Source organism: Mugil cephalus, chromosome 3 (assembly GCF_022458985.1).
Source record: "Mugil cephalus isolate CIBA_MC_2020 chromosome 3, CIBA_Mcephalus_1.1, whole genome shotgun sequence".
Taxonomy (NCBI): domain Eukaryota; kingdom Metazoa; phylum Chordata; class Actinopteri; order Mugiliformes; family Mugilidae; genus Mugil; species Mugil cephalus.
The window spans coordinates 12,168,970-12,192,547 of record NC_061772.1 but is presented as its reverse complement, the minus strand read 5'-3'; the positions used below and the strand labels follow the sequence as shown (position 1 = coordinate 12,192,547).

Here is a 23,578-nt window from a genome sequence, read left to right as displayed (position 1 = left end):
GTCTCTCTTCCTTTACTTCCTTTGAATCTCACGTTCCTTTCTTCTCCCCTCCCCAGTTTACTAAACTTCAGCTCACACAAACACCAATCACAGCCTCAACTCCTTCCTTCACTCTCCCGGCAGCCACTTTTGTTTCTCTGTATTAATTGTCCTGGTCTTCCTTTTGCGAGTATATTCATATTTTTTTAGAGAAGCTACAGGTTTGCACCACCCTCAGGTCCATGTCCATTCTCTGATGAGTCACAACTGTAACTGATCAGTGTATATGTTTGCGCAATGCCATTTAACATCCTATTATGCAGTTTAAAAATAAATCATTTTCTTTTCCCTTTGCTTCGTAGCATCTATGTTTAATTCATCAAGATATATCGATGCAAATGATTCACTTACTTATAAATTTAGGTGGAAATCCACATAGTTGCTATATATAATGACACGTCACATCAAATGTGTTTAACAGTCGAACAATGTTTATGAGGTACCAGTTGTTTAACACTTGGAGATGTTTCAGAAAAATTCGATAGATATATAGAGAGAAATTGTCCACTTGTGAACTACAGTGCTAGCATGAGGTTCATACTTCTTTTCTCAAAAAGTTTTTGAACAACCTCAACCAACAGGTTGAGTCTGCAGATCTGACCTATGTGCAGGCTCCTCTGACTCATTCAGGTGGTAGGCGAGCCTTTCATACCAGACAAACATATTGATGGATTGACTGTGATTGATCACCGCTGCCTTGGCCTTTTGCTTGAAAAGACTGAAAGAAGCAATAAGTGCAGAGTAAACAGAACCTCAGGGTATATCTGATCTTGGATCAGGAGCCAGAAATTGGTTCTGATGCTGGTCAATGCTAGCGAGCAGCAGCGCTGCTGCAGGGCACAGGATGAGAGTTTCTCTTTACCTGGCTTCCAGGCCAAATATGCTAAATAAATCCTGACGTACTGCACAGCCCTGTTCCAGGGGTATTTTTAGAGAAGAGGGAAAATGGCAGATAGCGCAAGGACACTGTCTACAAAACACCTAGAAAACTCACGCATCTAAGCAAGTTATACTTGCAGTCGCAGGCGCAGTACACACGCACTGTGTTTTTATTGTTTACTCTTGTCTGGAAACACTTCAAACAATACAGGTTCCACATCTCATTTGTAGTCCAGCGTGCTGGTCCAGAGATGGCTCTTGTTTCCATGCAGAGCTCACCTGGAGCCTCTCTTGTGTTTACGATCGTGTCCCTCTGTGGATGATACCATTTCCAATTCATTAAGGCAGACTTTCTTTGAGAGGGGCTGTAAATTAAAGTGGCGGATGCAGGGTTTTTTCCACCCTCTTTCCACCCTTCATCTCTGTGTCTTTCCCTAGTCTTACACAGCGGAGTGTTGCAGTGAGCATGACTTTGTGTCTGAACTTCTAATACTGAGCCTGGGTCCTTTATGTTCTCTGCTGTGTGTGAGTGTGTGTGTGTGGAGTTGATTTTGCTCTGCTGAAGAAGCATATAGATATTCCACAGTGGCTACTGTCCATAACATCTTTGCCTATATATTATAAAATCTTAACGATAAACCAAAGTAGTTTGTTAACAATAAAGTTATTTAATCGACTATATAATAATATCATAAAATATAGTAGGGATATTTGGCTCTTGCTTATTTTTTGTGACTAAGTGGCCAAGCAATGAACTCTGTGTGTTAGGTATCTGCTAATATACTGATACTGATCTGTTAACATGCTCATGTAGATGACATATTCACCAAGTTATTTCAGCATGCCAGCGTTTGGCAAGCTAGGTTTTTCAGGAATCAGTTAATAAACTGAAGAACGACGAGGGGAGGAGGACTGATGGCAGATCAGAGAGATTTCTTTTAGAAACAAAATGCTGTGGAGAAGACCTACCCTAAATAAATTTTCTCTTTTGTTTTGGCCAAAGTTTGGGTGCAGTATGTCAATAGTCATCTATTAAAAATATAATTTTACTTTTTTTAAATTTTTAGTTCATTGTTCAATATTTCTTATAATTTATGCAGAATAAAAAAAAAAAATAAATAAATAATGATGCTGTTGTTTTAATGTCCTATAATTGTAACTTTAATGTTGCCGGTGCCATTTAGATGCAACGTGCATCTTTTTCCATGTGTCATGGAACTTATAGGAGGAGCACCTTTGGAAATAGAAGTATAGCAGAAATACAGAAAAAAAATACAAAAATCAATACATGATGTAAATAGCAATTAACTGAATGCTCTTACAAAAAAAATACAACATCATGGTTTCCCCAGCAGGTAAGTTAGGGGCCCTCAACCGTAGGATGTAATATCCGTCTATTACATGGTGATCAGAATTGTTAGAACTACCCATCCAAATTGTTTTGGATCTGAGCTCTCAAGTCTTAAGCCATGCAGGTAGTGTGACTAAAAACTTAACATGTTTTGTGATCTTATAACAACAGGAGTTTGCCTAAATTGAAAAATGTATTTTATCTAATACAAAATAATTAATCTAAGTTTCACCTCTCTGCCCAGAGTGTATAGATTTATTGCTTTCTTCCAAAATTTTCTTTTACAGCATGCCCCTACTTCAGGTAAGAATAATCTTTTTAATATCACCTCCAGCTCCCTTTTCTCCTCCCCACAATTTCCGTCAATAAATTTGAACAAACCACCCAATTCAGGAATCCAAATAATCTGGTTCAAAGTTCCAGGGAGAGGAAAGGCAATATAGTGAAAACATTAAATCCAACCTGTGTTATTTCTTTGTTCTCTCAAAAAAAAAAAAAAAAACTTTTTTGGTCCTCATCCAAGAAGTGCAGCACAACATATCGCTGGACACTGATTATGTAATACAAATGTTTAATCGCTGCGTTTTAATCTACCAAACTGAAACTCTGGAGTCTTGTTAAACCGTCAGTGCCTCGTCAGTTTGAGACTTTCACCCTCGGCAGTGAGGCCCTGCAGGGAGGTCCTCTTGACCTCTATTTTCCATGGGGTAAAGATTCACGCAGATTATTTCACAATAATATTTCGCTCAACAAATAATGCAAATATATTAATGAGAAGATAATTAGCACTGTGTCATTGTAAGCAACAGGAAATGAGCTGTGGGAGATTTCACAGTGTCTCTTGTTCCATGTGACCTTAAAAGACAAACTTGGACAAAAACAAAAAGGACACGCAGAGTGGGACTGCTGTCTTTACCAAAGGGAGTCTCCCAAAACTGAGTTTTGGGCTGAGACCTGACTAGCTTTTGACAAGGTTGCGATGCCACAAGCACTCACCTCCTCTTTGTCTACTTTATTAAAACATCTGCTTGCTACTGCCCCTGCTGTGGTCTGGCAAACAACATCTCATCTAATAAAGTTCTGAGACAGGAGGATGTGGAAGACAGAAAATGAGAGAGAAACAGAGCTAGGCTGAGGCTGAGGGAGAGGCAGCACTCTGAGAAAGAGGCGGATAGACCAGACCATGCAAGGGAGCGAAGCTGCGACGGAAAGAGAAAGAGCCCACAGGAAACAGAGAAAGGGAATACAAATTTAGGCTTTGATCCAGATTTTACATTTGAAACATGCCGTTATTGTGATGACCTGTTGACATTTCAGTGGCAGTAGCTCAGGAGGGAGAGCAGTCGTCCAATAACCGAAAGGTTGGTTCGTTCCCGCCCTATCCCTAGACTGACTTTGTGACCTTGGTCAAGACACTGAATCCACCTTGCTCCCAGTGTGATGTGACTGTGTGAGCAGATGAATAATGTATCCAATTGTAAGAGCTTTGAGAATCTAATGATAAAGTGCTATATAAAACCAATATATTATTATTAGTCTTAGTTGTGCTGATTACGATTTTGTTTCCTCATGTGGCAGAGTTTCTGGTCTTTCAATGGCTATAGTTTAACAGGCAAACTTTTCCAACAACTTTTCAATAACAGAGCTGAATGATAAGCCAATCTCAGTGGCGATTATATTAAATGTTATCTAGCTGTAAGCACCATTGGAGAGCAAACATACTTAGTGCAATGCTCTCTATCTGGTCCATGGCGACGCAGAATGCACAGCTTATGCCGAGTGTGTGTGCGAGAGAGAGCACGTTTATGCAGAGAGTGTGGGAAACACGGGAACAGATAAGCAGGCGGTTCAGTGAGAGTGACTATGAGACTAATTGGGCAGTAATGAAACCACTGGCTTAATTACAGAAATCACAGTACTGGAAAAATCTGCACAAGGTCAGCAGCGTACAGGCAGTGGCCACTTGAGGCTGATTACAAAAATGAGTCAGCCTCCGTAAACTCCATATACAAGAGGCATAACATTATGACCACTGACAGGTGAAGTAACTAACATAGACCACCTTGTGACAATCCAATGTTCTGCTGGGAAACGTTTGGCCCTGGCATTCGTGTAATCAAGTCAAGTCAAAGTTAATTTCAAAAGCGCAAACAACGTCAGCGGAACCAAAGAGCTGTACAAGCACAACAGTATCTCTATTAATACCAGCACTTAGACCACACCAGACAACCCCACCCCATAGTAATGACACTATTTTATGGCAGCAGCCATCCCCAGCAGGATGCAGCCTGACACAGACACACACAATGAAAATTTGTTTCAGGAGCAACTCAAACAACATGAAGAACGGCACAAGGTGTTGACCTGGCCTCCAAATTCTCTTGTTTCCCAAACTGATCAAGTATCTGTGGGATGAACTGGAATAAGCCTGATCCATAGAGGTCCCTCCCCTCAACCCACAGGGCTGAAAGACCCCCACTAACAATATTCTGTTGCCAGACACCACAGGACCCCCTCAGAAGGCCCACGTTCATGCAAAATATTATTAAGTGTTCTGTCCAGGGCATACGAGTGAAAAACCAAGAGTCACTTCCATGAGAGAGTCACTTGCTTCTTTTGACTGACCACCTTGCAGTGAATGGGAATAATAAAAAAAAAACTAAACAAAACAAAAAACAAACAAACAACAAAAAAAAACAGCTGACATTTTAAAAAAATTGGGCTTATTGTTGTTCAGACAGGCAAGAAGTTTGTATGTGAGTAATAGAAGAATTCCTCTTAAATAAAGGAATGAGGGTGTTAAACACTGCTAGGTTTATTTTGCACTTTTTGCAATTTTTTAAGTGCCTCCTTTACACTTTTGCAACTGCATTTGCAGTTTTTTTAATGCTCGTATCTGTTTATCATTTTAGAAAATGGTTTAAAGCTTCAGTTAGTATTCCATACTTACCATTTAATCACAGTACTTTAAACTAAAGGCTTCCAAACTTTTGAACACACTCTTGATGATGAAGTACCTTCCTCTCACAGCCTCATTTCCACTCATGCTTATTTACCGTTGGTCAATTTCTCTAAATAAATGAAACCTTGAAGAAAGTAGTCCTCAAGCAATCTCAAGCTGTGGAAGCAGCCTCGGAGCATTAATTTCCAAATAAAGCACATCACAGTGCACTGACACAGCATATAATTGGAGGCTGTTTATTTTTCATTAATAGAACATTCAGCCTCCTGCCTGCTGAGACTACTGAGGTCTCATCTATTCTTAGAGTGCATCTTACACTTTTAAAATCTCTCTTAAAATGCACTTTTAGAAGCTGACATTCTCTCATATCCAAACTTGCTACAGACACACAAAGATGGATAAAAACGGAAAAAAAGTTCTAAATGTCAAGATTAATGCCTGTCTTTCATTACTTTTATGAAAAGTAAATTGTAGTTTTGTGAAAGGATGAACCTCCATGTACTCTCTGGGAAGTCTAAATGTGCTTCACAGCTTCTCCTACCAATCTCCAGCTGTATATCTATCTATCTATCTATCTATCTATCTATCTATCTATCTATCTATCTATCTATCTATCTATCTATCTATCTATCTATCTATCTATCTATCTATCTATCTATCTATCTATCTATCTATCTATCTATATCATCACACACACAAATGCACCATACAAGAACACACCATACATCATAAGTACATTTCCCGAATGGCCAATTTAAAGAAAAAGGAATAATAGAAAATCAAAGCAATTATTGATATCAGTAAATATGTTTGTATTTAAACATTTGAACATATTCATTCATTCATAAAACACAACTGCATTTTAACAGAGTTTTGAGTAACCGGATTACTAATTTTGATAAAACAACAAGGTCATAAAGAGAACAAACAACTTTATAATTATCTTGTTTTCATAGAGGAGTCCGTTAAAACAACTTCTTCCTTTTTCCTCCATGACTGAATGCCTCTTTAAGCCTGTGAGACGGCTGACACATGAATGAATGAGTTCCTTTATCATGTGTTCCCATGGGAAATATTTATGAAGATGTACAATGTCAAGTAAATGAAAAACAGAATTACTCAGCAGCAACCTTGGCTTGTTCACCTTAGTCAGTGTCTTCCATCTTTCACTGATTGGTTGTAGTGTTTTGTGAGTGAATGGACAGAGTGGCTGAAACAATATAAATGCATCAAGAATGGTGTGACTCAAGCATTAATTCACATCATTGCTAATCACATACCTGAATAAGTTAATACCTTAAGCTGCAATACTTTTTCCAACATGAATTACCATCAAGGACACATTTAAAATGTATTCTTTCCAAATGAACCATTTGAACTAAATCCAAAATGGATTGATAAGGGCTTTGGCTTGTAAATCTAAATGTGATTCAACCTGCTTCCTGCGTTGCAGCTGTGTTTTGTCTCTTGTTCTTAGTCAGAGAGTTCCTGTTTGACCTTGCCTATGCGGCACAAACCAATCAATAGCTGTGATTATTACAGCAAAGTGAGTCACTTTGATTCCATCTAGATGCCAAGGAACATCAGTATTCATGAAGACAGGTCACAGTCCTTGGCATTTTCCCATTTTAAATATGACTGCATTGATTATTTGACGCTCTCTTTCTTTTGTTTTGAATGGTATGGAAAGCATATAAAACAATTCAAGTTACACTTAACATTTATGGGATTTATGGGAGATACAGTAGTATTTATCACATAAAACTCCACTCTTTGCTTGTAGAAAATCAGCAGCAGTAATTATATTTAGCAGCTATGATGTATAACTACCATATTGACAATCTTGTTTGCTTGGTATGTTAGCATGCTACTAACTGACACTGAACACAGTAAGGCAAACAGTTAAGCTTTATAGTAAATGGGTGTGTACATAAAATCCATTGTTGCACAAATAGAGACTGATTTCCACACCAACTAAAACATTTCAGTAAAACGCAATGGAAACAAATGAACCTGTTGCATAAAAAACATGCAGATTTATGACACGACATTCCAAAACCAGGAATTGAATGAAAGTCTGGGTGGAAATCTGGGTGAACTATTCCCCTGTGAGCTTAAGGTAAATTTTGCTCAGTTTACAGAGTATGAAACACTATCTTGAAGAAATAACATTCTTACACGTTTTTTTTTCTGAGTGCACTTCAGCACTTGGTGAAGGTTGTCCACTCACCATCCACTTGCAGTTTTTTATTGAGTGCTGCTGGGTTTTAAGGGGTTAAGTAAGGCCTTCAGCCTGTGTATAACACTGGGAAAAATCAGGAAAAATATTACTTCTGCTATCTCACCATATAAGTTGTCGAGTTGTTTTCCGCTTTGCTGGAGCTTGCTCACAGACTAGGAAACATAACACCCCAATATTTCACATGCTGGAAACCAGATAAAGCCAATCGGCTACACATGGAAATTCACTGACACATGAAAGACAGCGCTCCTCCCTTTTACGCGGAGCCTAGGTAGAACAAGCCCACTGTGTCTGCTTGGATGAGGGCTTCGTTTTTTCTACCCTTAAGGTGGATAGGCTGAAGTCTAAGCGCTGAATCAATACTTATTCTCTATGTACCAAATAAACAACCTAAATGTGAGAAATTGTCACGTGATTTGTGCATAGATGGACTATCCTTTCCAAAAGGTATAATGATCCTGGGCTGAAGGAGAGGAAAATATCCTCCTTTGACAGCGCAGAGTGCAAACAATATAAGGCCAGAATCGTGTTGGACATTCAAGACTATTCAATACTATTTGAAGACTGTTTTGACAAACTATGGTCCTGTAATTTGTAAAAAAATAAAATAAAAAAGAATTATTATTATTATTATTATTATTATTATTATTATTATTATTATTAATAATAATAATAATAATAATAATAATAATAATAATAATAATAATAATAATGCATACATAAATAAAAACATGAAATAAAATAAAAAATCTGTGCTTAAATGTGGCATTTGTATAATATAATATTTTTCAAGGTCAGTCTTTAAAATCAACAAAACCATTATCCTTTAATTGCTGAAAACTCATATTTTCTCACAGGAAGCAATTCATCAAATTCTCTCCACTGTAAACTCATTTCTTACTTTCCATTTAGAATAAGGATGAGGTGAGATCGTGGTACTCAACATATCTGTGTCCAACTATTTAATTACATTTATTGTACTAAAATTGACATTAGAGCTGTGCTGCCTACGTTCAGTATTTTCTGCTCAGTGTTTCCATAGCGATACAGAAATATATATTTTTTTATTATTATTCATTATTTATGTGGGGGACATGCATGGGTAGGGTATAAAACACAGTGGAAAATAATTACAAATGCACTTTTGCCTCGACGTACAGTACATTTTTAATTATATAGATTAGAATATGCAAACAATCAGAAAGGTGGATGTACCAAAGGAAAATGTGACCTTTGCTGGATATTCACATCATTTGAAACCTTTTGTAGTGAACTGTTCTCATGAGATCCTGAAACATTTATCACAGCACTTCAACATTTTACCTTCAGATTTCTGCCACTGAGGAGGCATTTAAAGGAGCCTCAGAAGAGCAGCAATTGATGAATAATGTAAAGAGGACAATCGTAAGGATGTAGAACTTTCTTCCCACTCTGCTCAGTGTCTAGAATAAAGCACATAAGCTCTCTGGTGGCTGAATATCAAACAAGTGGCATTCACTCCTCAAGCATAACAGAATGTTTCCCCTGTAAGTTTATCTCTCCTTTGAGAGCAATGCACATGGTGGGATGTGTGTTTAAAACGAAGCTCTCATCCATGAGAGGCATTGCATTTCTCTGGACGAAAGGAAGGATTGAAGTAAGGAAGACAGTTAGAAAGATAAAAGGAATGAATACCACTTAATATCAAAGAACTTACTAATGCTCTCACAAATATATATTTTCAGAAATCGTAGATGGCTAAATTTTGAGGTAAATATGTAGAACACAGCATATTTGATGCAATTGATGTTTATGTTATTTCTATTCTATGGTTCACTTACTAATGATCAGTATATGAACAGCAAGTGCAAACAATCAGAAAGGATCCCTTGAGAACAGTTCACACCCCCTCGAACGTCAAGTTAATTTAATTTATATCACCAAATAACAACAGAAGTCATTTCCGATCGCTTTTCCTCTTTTAATAAATAATGATGTCACTTTGAAGATATTTTATTTCATTTTCTTTATCATCGTGTATCTCAGCTTCTCGTCCCCTCTCTGTTAGGATGGAAGGACCTCCGGACTAGCGTACACACAAACAAACACATGAACACACACCTACAGCCAGAGTCATAGACATATTTTGTATGTATATGTCTATGGCCAGAATGCCAAAATAAAACCAGACTAAATAAAACCAGTATAAAACCAGACTACTGGGGCTAATGTGGTGTTGTTAACACAGGAGAAACACTAGCTCTTAATACGATCGTTATGACACTGCTATAGAAACCATGAACATTGTACAAATATGCAATAAAACAGGACGTCGCGTCACAGTCAGGTATCTCATACAGTGAGAAGAATGCCATTAGTAAAGCAAAAAAAAAAAAAAATAATTCACAGACAACAAGTTTCCTTTCCCTCACTACAGCCACCAGAGTCAGAGGCTTTTTAACATGGGTGTCTATGGGGATTGGCTCCTTTTTGCCAAGTGGCCACTCGATGAACTGCAGTTTTTTGCACTTCCGCATGGGCTTCAACTTTCAGACCTGGAGGTCGCTGCCTGGTAAAAACAAATATTTTTGCTTTCTTCTTGCGGGACTGATGTCATGTATGTGATAATTCACGTTTTTCAGGATGAGGACAGCTCACGTGTAATACCACGCAGGGACACAAACGTCAACAACAATGGAGGGAGGAGAGAGATATGAGTTTTATAGGTGGAAATACAGCCCCTTTTTTGAGTTTTTGTCAGTTTAAGACAACAATATTAAGGTTCACGGTACACTCTGTGCTGGAGACAAAGTCCCATCTAGCTTCAAAAACACAACATCGAATTTAATGAAACATTTGGAGTCGCAGCACGGCACAGTGAAGCTAACAGAACAAGACCCACCAGGTGGTGCGAAGCAGAGAGCTGCGCGTAATACAGGAGGTCCCCCACCACAAAACAACAAAGCTGGACTTTGGTGCAAAACTGGGAATTTGTTGGTAAAAACGAAGTTAGTCTTCCTGACCAGAGCATAACTTCCCAGTGTTCAGCAACACTTTTGTTGTTTCACAATAACTTAAACCATTGTGAGTTACAGTAATTCAAAAACCGCAAACTTTAATGGATCGCCGAAGATCCACTCGGTTCTGAAGGGTTAAAAAAGGTTGGAACGCGACGCTCATGAATACTCGATTCTGATTGGTCCATCGTTAATATTCAGCCGTGCAATGTGCCTAATTGGTAAGAGCAATCTGGGTTTGATAGACTCCTTAATCTTCGGTTCAAAGTTATATAAGTATCACCTTCTGTAAAGTAAAGAAAAAATAATACATTTGTGATGCTATCAAACAAAATGAACAACAACAGTATTTTATTTTCTGTCGGGAAATTTGTAAACACTGGCTGACATCGGAGAATAACTTTGGATCTATGAATTTCTGACAATCAGGAAGAATGAAATTCAAACTTGAAAGCATCGAAGAAAAGTTTCTGATATTCCAAAAAAAAAAAATAAAATAAAGAAATAATCCACACTCAATTATAGTGTGAAAAGAAAGAAATCAACAGTAAAATCAGACAGGGATTAGCTTTGGTTATTGGTTATTTTTTGACAGTAATAGTTTATTAATACTGGATTGGTTACAGATACAATATGAGTAACTAGGAGAAAATAAAAGACTGGGATGTAACCAGTAACCATTGGTAATTTCTAAAGATATGGTTTATAACTAAGTTTCAGAGGGATTTCTAAGAAGCATAGCTTGGAGCTATCAATAATGAACTCTGAGTAATCTTTCAGGCGAGCAGGAACAGCAACAAAGCCCTTCTTCGTCCTCGCAGAAGAGTGAGACAACTGCAGTCACAGGCTCAGTAACAAATCCCACCTCCCCAGTGTCACAGACAACAAATGAAGGAGAACAAGTGCAGCTCTGAACCATTCAACCCGAACCCCTCCACCTAGCGCTCCACTAAGAGGCAGCTCAGAGTAGAAAGCACACATTAATTAGACTCCAATCTGTACATCTCTGCCTTGCTCAGTTGAGACAAAAAGGATTGGCGGGGAGAAAGCACAAAAAGTCTGATACTGTATTTAAACTGACACCATAAGCGCTTCTTTCCTGTGAAGTTTAGGACATTTGAGAAAAATTAGTTTAAACTGAATGTAAGACAGCGACAAACCCATACAGCTTGTATGTAGCCATGTAAATAGTCTTGTCTCTGACTTTTGACAGGAGAAAGTTCTTCTACTGAAGTCAAAGGTTAGACTTAAAGAACTAAGCGAAATCCTCAAACATGTGACACCTATCACTCTTCCCAACTCACCAGACTAATGTAGGCAAGCTTAATAGGTGCAGTCTGTTAGAGGCAGACACATCCATTATACTGTCTGTGTGATTTTGACCTGTTTCTATCATAGGTGTGAGAAGTGGGAGCTAGTGTAGCAGAAAAAATGACAAGAGGCATTATGAAAAAGGCAAAAAACAAATGGGCAGGAAGAGAAGGCATTTGCAAAATGCATTTAGAGACAGTGATAATGTCAGAGCAAGTGAAAAGATAATACGCCCTTAGGGTGCAAATGAGCTCTGATTACTGCATTCGTTGTGATGCTATGACTTTGCGACGACATCCTAGTCTGAGGTGCTGAAAGATGGGAGAAAGCCATTTGTGTCACTTCAGTGCACTTTTACACAAATCTTGCAAATTAGGCATGCATAACTTGGCAGCCTTGACACTAAAGTCATTAGCGAAGTGCTGAAAGTTGTTTAACAGTAATTCCTAAGAATTTCAGTAATTACTGCATATGTTGCATCTATCATCTGCGCAATCCGTCACGTCTGCAGGGAGGGTCAAATCGAGACCAAATCCATCAAAAACAAAATATTAAAGAATGCGTCATCCAACGACATCGTTACCTTGTCATGCACAGTCAAATTATTTAGAGCAGCTCTGTGCATGGTCAGACAAGCGGGTGACTGTGCTGCATTACTACAACAGAGGGGGTTGGTAGACGCACAAATTTTTATTTTTTTTGCAAATCTCTGTTTTTTGTGCGTACAAAACACGTTGGTCTATTAATCACATGTAAGGAGTGATAAAGTGCATGTAATTAGTGTCTTTAGGCACCTGTAACACTCCTGTAATTAACCCCCTGCTGTTGTGATATATTTTCTAGTAAACAAAGGTGACACAAGCCAGGTTCAGTATAAAATCACATTTTGCACTTAAGAGATTGTGGTCTACATGGATTAAATTGCCGTAAATGCAACTGAGCATAAAGTAATTGTTTTCCAGCATGAAATATATTATTTATCACGTTTTGACTAAAAAACAATAGAAACAAACCACTTTCAAAGCCAGTGCCTGAAAACACGCTCAAGACAATTTCTTATCTTAAAGAGGCCAAGGTCTACAAATGTTTTAGGTTCTCGAGCTTGTGGCTGTTTCCACATCCTCACATAGTCATTCGCTTCACAATGGGGTTGTCTTGCTGAGAATTGGATGAGAAAATTGATAGGTTATAAGTCTGGAAACTGGGGGAAAGAGTCAGCTTGGCTCTATGTCGAGGAGGAAATCTGCCCACCACCAAACGACTATTTATATAGAACTGGAAAACCAGATGTGAGATATATCGTCAAAATGGGCATAGAGCACACCTCTACATATACATGTACCTCAGCTATCAGGTATCAGAGAACGTTTTCTGTTTTTTCACAACTGAATGGTTGAAGCAATTATTAAAAACCCACCACTGATTTTTTTTTTTTATTCAGAATAATCATTTCAACCTCCACTACATCTCTCCTTACCATTTCTTTAAGGTACACAACTTTTACATTCAAGAACCACGGAAGCAACAAATGACGATGAGTACACCCATTTGTTTCATTCATGTTTATTTATACCTTTCAGAGTCATATTTCAAATGTACTTTTCTCTAAAATACATGACAGAAATAAACATCACACAGCGCTGTTTGCTACCTTCCTCCCTAGTCTTTCCCTCAAAGGTGCATTTCACATCTGCTCTGAAAGGGATCAATATATTGAGTGCTGTAGTATGCTGTAAATCCTGACAGTCAACACGTTTACTACCACTGTGAACGCTGCGCCATTTCCCAAAACTCATTTAATGAGAAGACAATGCTCGTCATGTTGAGTTTCAACAGTCAGGTGATTCCTATAAACCTAAATCATAAGATTATAAGGCTCGGCACTTTGGAGCTGCTCGCTGTGCTGCCATAGGAAACTACACACAGTTGTGTTGGTTACATGTCAAAAAGTCCACTGGGATTCAGGTACTTGTGCACCTTCAAGATGTGTGTGTCAACAAGATGTTGAACAGTTCTGATTTTTGTAAGACAGCGCATTCAATCAAAGTTGTTCAGTAAAACAAATTAACACCGTCTCAAACCCTCTCCTGAGGAACGGCCATAGAATTCAGTGGATAAAGTTAATTCTGGTTTGTAAACCAAAAATTAAATATCTTTTAAAGGAAAGAGTTACCCTGGAGTGTTACCAGCACCACTCAGCTGCTGATTGTTTCATTGTTTCATACTGTCATTTCCATAAAAAAAAAACAACAACTTTCAAATGTGCGCCTTTCATTCAAGACAGAAGAGACAGTAGGTGGAAGATTAACAGTCAGTTTGTCATTCCAGCTGTTATTATTTTTCTGCATGGTCGCAGGGATCTCTTTGTGAGTGTCTGTCTGTTTGCCTTGTCTGTCAGTGTGCGTACATGTTCAGCTCTGCGATGGTAAATGATGAATGTGAATGCTGCAAGGACGAAGTGGAAATGAACATTGCATTCACACAAACAAGATGTAAGAACCCTGTTAGAGTGCTGCCAGATGGGGAAATGAAAAAATATCGCACTGTTGCTTTAAAATAACCATATTTTCACCCAAACTATCATATGTACTAAAACAACTTGAAAAAAAAAGCACAGTGCATTTAAAATCAAAGCCATTTATGCACAAAACTGCAATAACCTAAGGAATAAACACGGAGGTTTGGCCGTATGAATGAAACCACTGATTTTAACTGCTTTATTCATTGTCAGTCAAATGACAAACTATTATATTGTTATATATATTTGCCTTTTTCTTTCATATAAGCCCCAAAACTGTTGTAGAAATGTGGTAATTGTCTTATATCTGGCAACACTGCTCTGTGGTCTTGGGAAAACTACTCTGGTGTTTCCCACACTATGTTAGAGAGCTGCACCTGAAATAGATTGTGAAATGGACTCAGATACTTTCATAAACTGCTGATCACTTCAAGTTGTTCAGACCATTCTCACCACTACTTCACATTTGATTGGTTGCCTTTGGTTTGGTCTTAAGTCACGCTGTTGGTACATTTAGACAATCCATCATCACATTCTCAAATCTGCTATAGTCAAAAAATATGTCTGCTACTAACAACTGTACTGAAATCAAATTTACATGTTAAGGCCAAATATGATCTGATGGACCTTTAACTTTATCACAAATGTATGCAGGATCAGTAGTCGCTCACAATTCTAGCTGATTGTGTTCTAGCACACAATCTCATTTGGTTGCCTGGCACCGTATGACGACCAGCGTGTTCAATATGTTGGCTTGTTACCTAGGACAGATGTTTATTCAGAAAATGCTCTTCTTTGCTTCAGTTTTCAGTTTATTGACAGATGTTAGGAACAATTATACTGAATATTGAACATCACCCGAACTGTAAGTGATACCTTCAGCATGTGATTTTTTTTATGGAAGATATATGCAGGCCTTACTTTGTATCTGTCCTAGATACGATATGTCCCAAAGAGCTTGTTGCTACAGGTGTGAATACATCAAAACCTTTGCTAGAATGGTTCATACTGAGACGGAAGGAAAAGAAACGACAAACCCTTCGTTTACATTCTGTTAGAAGCAATGTTTCCCGTTTGGAAGATTTTCCTCCAGTTTGATTTGTAGTATGCCACCTCGGATAATTAATGTGTTAATATCACTGCCATATGAGAGTATATGGAAACAGTATGTGTTTTAAATGATAATGTTAAAACTCAGTGATGGGGCAGAAGGATTGTTTCTAGACAGTCTGCTCTAATCTGAGTGCACTGACACATGGTATTCTCCTTTAAACTTGACGTACGAGTTGTCACACCAAGACAAATGATGCATTCCTTTGTGAGAACTACGACAAGGGTACACACAGTCCTTCATAACATCCCCGTCTTTCATTTGCTGATGTTCACATGTCCAAATCCAATGATGACAATGGGAGCATTACACCTGCCATTGAAATATGAAGCAATATGAGGGATGATTTGACAGTTACCATGATGAAATGCCATGCACATCAACGCTTAATAAGATTTCTAAAACGTATCACTACTGCATGGGTAAAGTAGTGACCTAAAATGCACTGCTGTTATGCAGGATAATGCGTATGATATTGTACAACTTAAGATGATATAAATGCCACATGTCACCACTTCCCTTAGTCATAAGGATGCAGGGACTGGAGGCATAGTGATCAATGTCTAAAAAAACCAAACACGTTTCACTATACTGTGTTTGTCGGAAAATGACGGCCATTTTGAAGACATTGTTAGGAGCTGTAATGTTGCAGGCCTTCCGCAGACTTAACAGTTTACACGAAAAGCATATTACTCGAATTCATCTTAAAGAGTTTGTGTCATCCATGTGTAACGTCCCATCAGGTGCGCTTGTCATATCAAAAGAAAACGTATGACAGGGATAAAGCTAAGGTACAGGGAGCGTCTTTTTGCAACTTTAAAGGTTTGCTTGCAGTTCGTTTCCATGTTCACACAATGCTCTACCGTACGTGGCATCGCACAGGTTTGTCCAAGACGCTTTACACAACTTTGCAGCAGTTACACTGTAATTTGTTCAACACAAGTCAAGTCAAATAGGCACATCATGTCTGCATGTTATATACTATTTATGATTGAATAAAAACAATAACACAGTTTGCACTGACCACAATGAAGAAAATAAACATGTAACGGAAAAATACAATAATCAACTCAGTGTGACATGACACGGACAAAGAGTAATTTACATGTAATTTATACATAAGCAGATCGTGTGAGTTGTTCTTTTGAAAGCATAATGCAACAAAATGCAAACATATTTAACTGATATAAAATGGTTACAGAGGGACCTGCTACCTGCATGAACGACGATTACATAGAGAACTAATAAGAGATGAGTCAAGCACCCATGACGATGTGTTATGGACACTGTTTTTTTTTTCTTTGTTAAATGCATTAAAAAACAAATGTAAATAGATCTATAGATATGAGTATTGCTTAGCTTTAACATATCATATCTATGGGATTCTGAATGGTTTACACAACAGACTTTCAACAATAATCAAACAATGGCAACGAATACACAACCCACACTGCACACATGGCAGACACTGACAATCATCTCCGTCTTTCACTCAGCGGCGTATGGGAAATCCATACATGACATTCAGTAACCTGTGGAGAAAGAAAAGTGCTGAAACTTACTCCAGCCGCTTTTCCGCTTACCGTACCCACACCATGACTTTCTTTATGTGAGAGACAGGCCTGGCTGCCCTATCCGACCTCTGAGTCTCACGTCGACACCAGTTTCTGAAAGTGGGAGGAGACCCCATCCACGGCTTCCCCCCCTTGTGTTATTCAGGCAGTGGGTGAGCTGAGGTGCTCCCAGATGCCAGCGATGTGTTTGTATGTGTCTTTTACTTGTATGTTCAGTATTGTATGTGTGAATGCATTCCCCTCCACATGCTATACTCAGGTTCTGGATCAGAAATCACCCTCTCTGCATCATCTATCATAAATAGTAATATAATACTTTATTACCCATTGCCCATGGCGCGTGTTGCGCCATAAGAAAACAAAAACTGTAAAATATCAAAAACATTGAATAGGTCTGACAAATCGCAACATCACATAATAAGTAGAATAAAACCCAAAGGAACAGCAGAGGTTGTATAAACGTTGTGCTTCTTTAATTTCACTTTTGTAAAGTTCTCCACTGTCCTAGTTGTGTTTAAAGTAGTTTAAACTTTGTTATATTTAATATATATATATATATATATATATATGTAGAGAGATAAATGTACACGTATAATCCGCACTGAGGTTCGTCTCTTGTGGCAAGCAGAGAGGTTACCAGGGGCAACCGTCTTTTATCCTCTGTTTCTGGGTCATCCTTTCACCGACCGTCCATTGGTGTATTCATTCATTCATCAGTTGATTTCATCCGTCTTTGTCACTCCGTAGCTCCGTGGGTCTCCGAGTCTGGGACGGGAAGGAGTCTTTGCGAAGAAGTTCTCTTCTGAAGTTCCTTCAGCACCATCTGTCTCTCTGTGTCTTTTCCTTTCTCTTTCTCTCACTTTCACTTTCTCCCTGGAATCCCTGCTCCCTCATTTTATTCCCTCAGGTCCTTTGTCATCTTTGGTAGAGTGTCCGACACTTTGGCGTGTCTGGGGAATAAGGGCGGAGGGGCCGTCAAGGAGAGCGGTTCAGGGGAGTGAAGATACACGACGGGTGCACGCATGGATGAGGGAGGTGGATGAAGGAGGAGAGGGGAAAAAAGGACGTGACACGTGACAAGGGAGAGACTCTCAAGCTTGAATGCTATGGATGATTAAGTATGTTAACCTTAAATACAGCATCAGTTGGTTACACTGACTGTTTGGATGGGGGGATGGGTGGGTGTGGGTGTGGGTGTGGGGTGGTATTCAAAGAAAGCGGAGGACGAGAAACTCGACGACGACTTTGTGCCTCTTTTTACCTAAGCATGGGAGATGGAATCGAATGCACGGCGGACAGAAAGACAATAAGTGAAGAGGACGGACAGGTGAGGAGACAGTTACCCAGAAGAAACAACAGGGAGACGGGTTGAGAGAGAAGTAAAAGAGCGCTAGTCAGGGCAGTGTCTGTCAGCACAGACAGGCGGTGCGGTGTTGCCGTGGGAAGTGCTCATCATCTGTACAGTAGCAGGAGGGAGCAGGAGAGGCCGAAGGTCAGCCAGTCGGCCAATGGGAGCGAGCGCGATCCTCCAATCAGCACTACGGAAACAAAAGACAGTCATATTAGTCCATGTGTGAATAAAATCCACTCACACACACTTTCACTTTCTGCGATTCATGGAATGATTCATTACTTTGCACAGACGTGAGTCCTACTCACTCTATATATACCAGATGTGGCCTTGTAGTACAGTCATATAATTAGAGTTTAGGAATCACAGTCACTGTTATTATTATTATTTTTTTTTACTATTACGTATTTTTCTCAGTCTGCGGGTGGAAAATGCAAAAAAAAAAAAAAAAAAAGCAAACATGCAGACAACCATTGAGGGTCTTAATGATGACTTTTTTCATGTGATTTCTTTGTCCCACCCTTTTATTGAAGTCAGGAATGATTTTTAAGCGAATAATAAGTAAATGCATGTACTCTATGATTTTTTGTTTTTTTTTGTTACGAAAACGAAAGACGCCGTCAGGGAGGAAAGAACAGGTTGCGTGGCAAAGAAAAGATGAGGATACAGATAGAGCTGTGGATGAGGGGGCGGAAGAGTAAACAAGATATTCGCCATTGAGATCCCACACGTTGTCATGACAGCTTTGAAATTCTAATGAGGGGAAAAAAGTTACGACTGATGTCATCACCAATATCTGATGGATTTTTTATTTTTTTTTATTTTTGCTGTGTTTTTTGTGCGGCCTTATTATGACTGTTTATCGGCGGCTGGAAGACACAGCAGACACACACACCTCTTACGCGGTGTAATTGAATTGTTTAGGACTCATTTGCAGGCGAAAACTGGCAGTTTGCACGCTTGAGAAGTTCTTCTTTTATCCTTCGAAAACTCCCACAAACAGGCGGCATACAAAAACACACCCATCTTCCTCTTTTACGTTAGCACGGTGTAGACTCTGTGTCTCAGAAATTACAAATGCAAGCTGCTGAAACACCGTCTCATAAATAAAAAAGTAGGCATTGTATTAAATAGATCAATATGATTTCATATCAAGGGTCCTTCCTCCAGGCAGAAAATCAATATTTATAACAAAGCTTAGATCTGAATGCTGCGGACCTACACACACACACACACACATTTCAGTGGTACAGTATGCTGGCAGCAAATTGAAATGGAACACGGCGTTTTACATATCTCTGTCTGCCTTACTCTGTCTGCCCTGTCCCACCCTGCTCTTCCTCACACACACTCATCCATTCACTCTCTCTACACACTCAAGATCCTGTGCAGCAGCAGCAGCAGCAGCAGCTAGTAGCTTTATTTCAGCTGATGTGTAAATACAGGCTCCCATACATCATCTGTTCTCTTATGGAATTAAGACGGAGTTAAATTAATCACGTAGCATGCGCATGCTTTGTTGCGCCCGGCTCCATGTCTGTAGTAACACAGACATCCATTTTAATCCACTCCCCGAGCCTCGGCATCTGGTTCTCAGTGGCACACGTGGGATCGAACAAACAACAAATCACTGTCTGCGAAACGGCACCATTTAAAAACCTCCTTGCAACCCGCCTCCGTCTCCATCCGCTTCTATTACAGCTGCTGAAGCTTTACAACGTTTCATTAAGCAGCTTATTCGCCGCTGCAACTCCATTCAGAGCAACTTTTTAGGATGGGTTCTTGTCGGATGAGTAGCTGGTGAGTGAGTCAAGGTTTTGCAGATTTGGCTCTGTGAAACTCACCTTTTCTACATAAGCTTTGACAAACTCATTTCAATAAAACCGGGGTAAATCTCAGCCTCTGAATTCTGTGCATGTCAATTCCCATCAGATCTTGACTTGACTTGAACTGTTAAGTAAATAAAAGATTAATCTACCGACGGGTGCCACAGGTCAGATCCTACTGTGGGGGGAGTTTGTGTCCCTTTTAAGGGAAGATTAATGCTGGTCAGTGCAAAGTTATGTGATGAAACACGTCTTTCATTATAAAAATACCCTATTCATGGGCTACCACGGCTGGTGAGTATGAAAATGATGTGGTCTATGCTCCAGCCTTCTGCTAACCAGATATTAACCCCAGTGACGAGGCACTGGACATATTAGACCAAACTGTTGTGCATCATCATCTAAACATGAGATATGGCACATGCAGCTTTCAGAAGAGCAGCCAGTGCAGTTCCCAAGCTTTCCAGAATTAGGCTCTCAGTTCACGGTTTACTGGCCGCACGTGGCGGCTGAACATTTATTTTCTGCTTTTTTAGCCCTCCTTTCTTTTCCTCACTCGTCTGCGTTTTATACTTCGCATTCAGCCTGTGCGGTTTGCATAATACGAAGCAAGAGCTCAGCATGACACAAGAGGAATAAAGAGGACGGAAAACAGTGCGAGACAAGCGCGCCTTCCTCCACCTCTTTTACTCTCCTGCAAACACACATTTGAGCCAGGTGCAGCTCTGTGATTGTGCAGATGGAGCTGCACCAAACATGTCAGAGGCAATCATCCTTCATTTAGGATCCCAGTCCCCATGTGCGTGCACATAGTTAACCTGAAGTAAATGTGTGCACATGTGTACGTGAGAATGATTCTGCTGCAACCGCTAGTCAAATGCTAGTTGTGTGCATCCCTGCATGCGTAATACCGCGACGGGTTACATATACGGTAAGTATCCACCGGAAATACTTGGGTGCAAATGTAGTGCGTATTGATGTGTTGATGTATCAGTCTCCTTCCACATCAGGGAGCAGCAAATCACACCGATTCAAGCCTTCCTCAAATTACACCTGTGTAAAACATGTCCTTGTAAGACACTGTCATGCACTCTATGAGGTCATCCTCGCATTAAATCTGACTGGTTAAATTGAATTGTTGTGATCCTTCGGTTTATCTCGCCAAACGCACGAAGGAGAATTCCGCACTGAAGGCAGATGCATTGTGTTTCTGTTCAGTCGGCCGCCTGATAATTACACATCTGTCTGCGCTGTACGTCTCTGCCTGCACAAAAGCCTGCAGGACACACGTGCACACGCACACACCCGGGAAGCTCAAGAGCTTTCCTCTTCCTGTTTATGCCTTCATCCATTATTCACTCCATCCGTCAGTGTTGTTGCATGCATATACTGTATGTGTGAAATTGCGCTACACACCGAAGCGCAGGCATCCCACATTGGGGTTTTGAGGAGGTAAAAGAAGGTTGTTAATAATTCAACAAGTTTTTTTTTTTCTTTTCCCATTTTGTGTTGTTTTTGTGGCTCTGGTATTTTCATTGCGCTAAATCCTTGCAAAAGTTATCGATGTAAATTATCAGAAAGCCTAACTTGTCGCGCTAATATCCTCTGCTCACAAAACATACTGCATGTTATATGTGCAGGGATCCCCCCCCCATGTGTTTTCACTTGTGTTTCTGAATTCATTTTGCTGTAGTGAATAGATGAGAAAGCCATTTGATGCAAATTTTCGAGGATGACGGCAAACTGTGTCTCAAGTCAGTAGACAAATTATTCATTCAGCACATATGTTTGAAATACAAAACTTCTGTGTATTAAAAACGACTACATTATACAGTAAAATAAAAAAATAAAAAAGTCACACCAGCTGGTTAGTCTGACCTACCCATGCTGTTGCACACGTCTGATTCTTTTAGTTTTTCTCATGTTACCTGACTGAGTACGCTAAGATAACGGTGCCAACAAGGTTTTGGTGTGCATGTCCGTACACAGAGAGAACGCAATGAAAAATACATGAAAACCTAATGATAACAATATCATTAGGTTATTGGTTACCCCCCCCCCCCCCACACACCAAACCAATAAATCCTTTCTGGCTCGAACACCTTGAAGGCACTGTGGCCCCTGAAAAACAGTACCGGTGAGTAAGAAAATTGCAGAAAATTACCTGGATATACCGTAGGTGTGAATTAGCAAGCAAGCACGGGTGGTATGGAGAAATTTGGAGTAATTTATGGCACGTAAACATCATCCCCTGTTCTCTTTACGCCGCTGATTTTCCTCCACTCACACTCTTTTCCCTAAAATGTTCTTGTTGCTTTCTCTCTTACCCACCCCACCCCTCTCTCTCTAAAGGGTAAATAACTGAAGCTTTTAACGATAACGGAGGGAGTGCAGAGGTACACAGATAATAAACGGTGGCTGAGAACAGAAGGTAAAAGGAAGAGGGAGGATATAATGAAGGTGGGTGTGAAGGAGGCAGCAGCGGGGATGTGGTGTGGCAAGTTGGAGAACGAAACTATAGAGGGGGAAGTGAAGTTAATAAAACAACAGAGGAAGGACCGCAAATGATGATGATGCGGCCTCCTGCCCGCCTCCACGCCGGTGTCCTGTGGTGTCCACATGTCTCCGCGCAGCCCCCGCAAAGACAATATTTTCTCTGTGATGTATTCCCACACCACCCAAACACAACACCAAATTGACATTTCGTTCTCATCCTCATATTATTTTGAGAATGTGGTCTCTACAGTGACTCCCTTCTCTGCTGACCCCCCTCCCCGAAATAATTTGCTGTCAGCTGAAATCAATTCAGCTCCGCTCAATTTACCTCTGCTTCAGCTTCTTTGCAAGTGTTTTATTGACATGTTTGCCAAAAACAAACAAACAAAACGAAAAGCTACCTTTGATGATTTTCATTCTGATTTCAGTTCCTCTGAATGTGCGGCGCACACACACACACACACACACACACACACACACACAGAGGAGAAGTAATTCACCAGCCTATCTATTTGTTCTCCTTGTTGTTATTTCTACACACACACACATTGTCACATTCTATCTTACCTGTCTTACCTGCGTTGGCTACAGTGTTCTCTTGCTTGCACTTCCCCAGCGTGATGGATACGTCATCGATGGCAATGTCCCCTTCATAACCCTGGCCCCGCATTCCTTCGAAAACAATCTGTTTCGGAAACATAGACAGACAGCATGGGTACGTACATCAGATGAGTCAGAAACACAGCCAGGTGAAGCCAATGAAGGAGGAATTGTACAGTTGCTACTAATAAAAATATAGTTTTCAAGTCCTATAAATAAGAACTGTAATAATAAACTAATTTAAAACAGCACCAAATGGATAAATGAATAATATAGCCCATTACGACGACAGATAGATTACACACCAGTTATGCACAAGCAA

General features: G+C 39.7%; 1 protein-coding gene across 2 annotated transcripts in view; it reads right to left on the bottom strand.

The window, feature by feature from the left end:
* Positions 1 to 13,327: 13,327 nt before the first annotated feature.
* Positions 13,328 to 23,578, bottom strand: part of LOC125005394 (MAM domain-containing glycosylphosphatidylinositol anchor protein 1) — a 163,056-nt gene continuing 152,805 nt past the window's right edge. The window contains exons 17-18 of one of the 2 annotated variants that reach the window (XM_047580729.1): positions 23,224 to 23,341; positions 13,328 to 18,521 (exon numbers count right to left, since the gene is read on the bottom strand). In XM_047580729.1, the coding sequence (XP_047436685.1) occupies positions 18,436 to 18,521; positions 23,224 to 23,341 (204 nt within the window). In that variant the 3' untranslated portion in view covers positions 13,328 to 18,435. The remainder of the gene's footprint in view (positions 18,522 to 23,223; positions 23,342 to 23,578) is intronic. The other variant, XM_047580731.1, reaches the window with a different exon arrangement.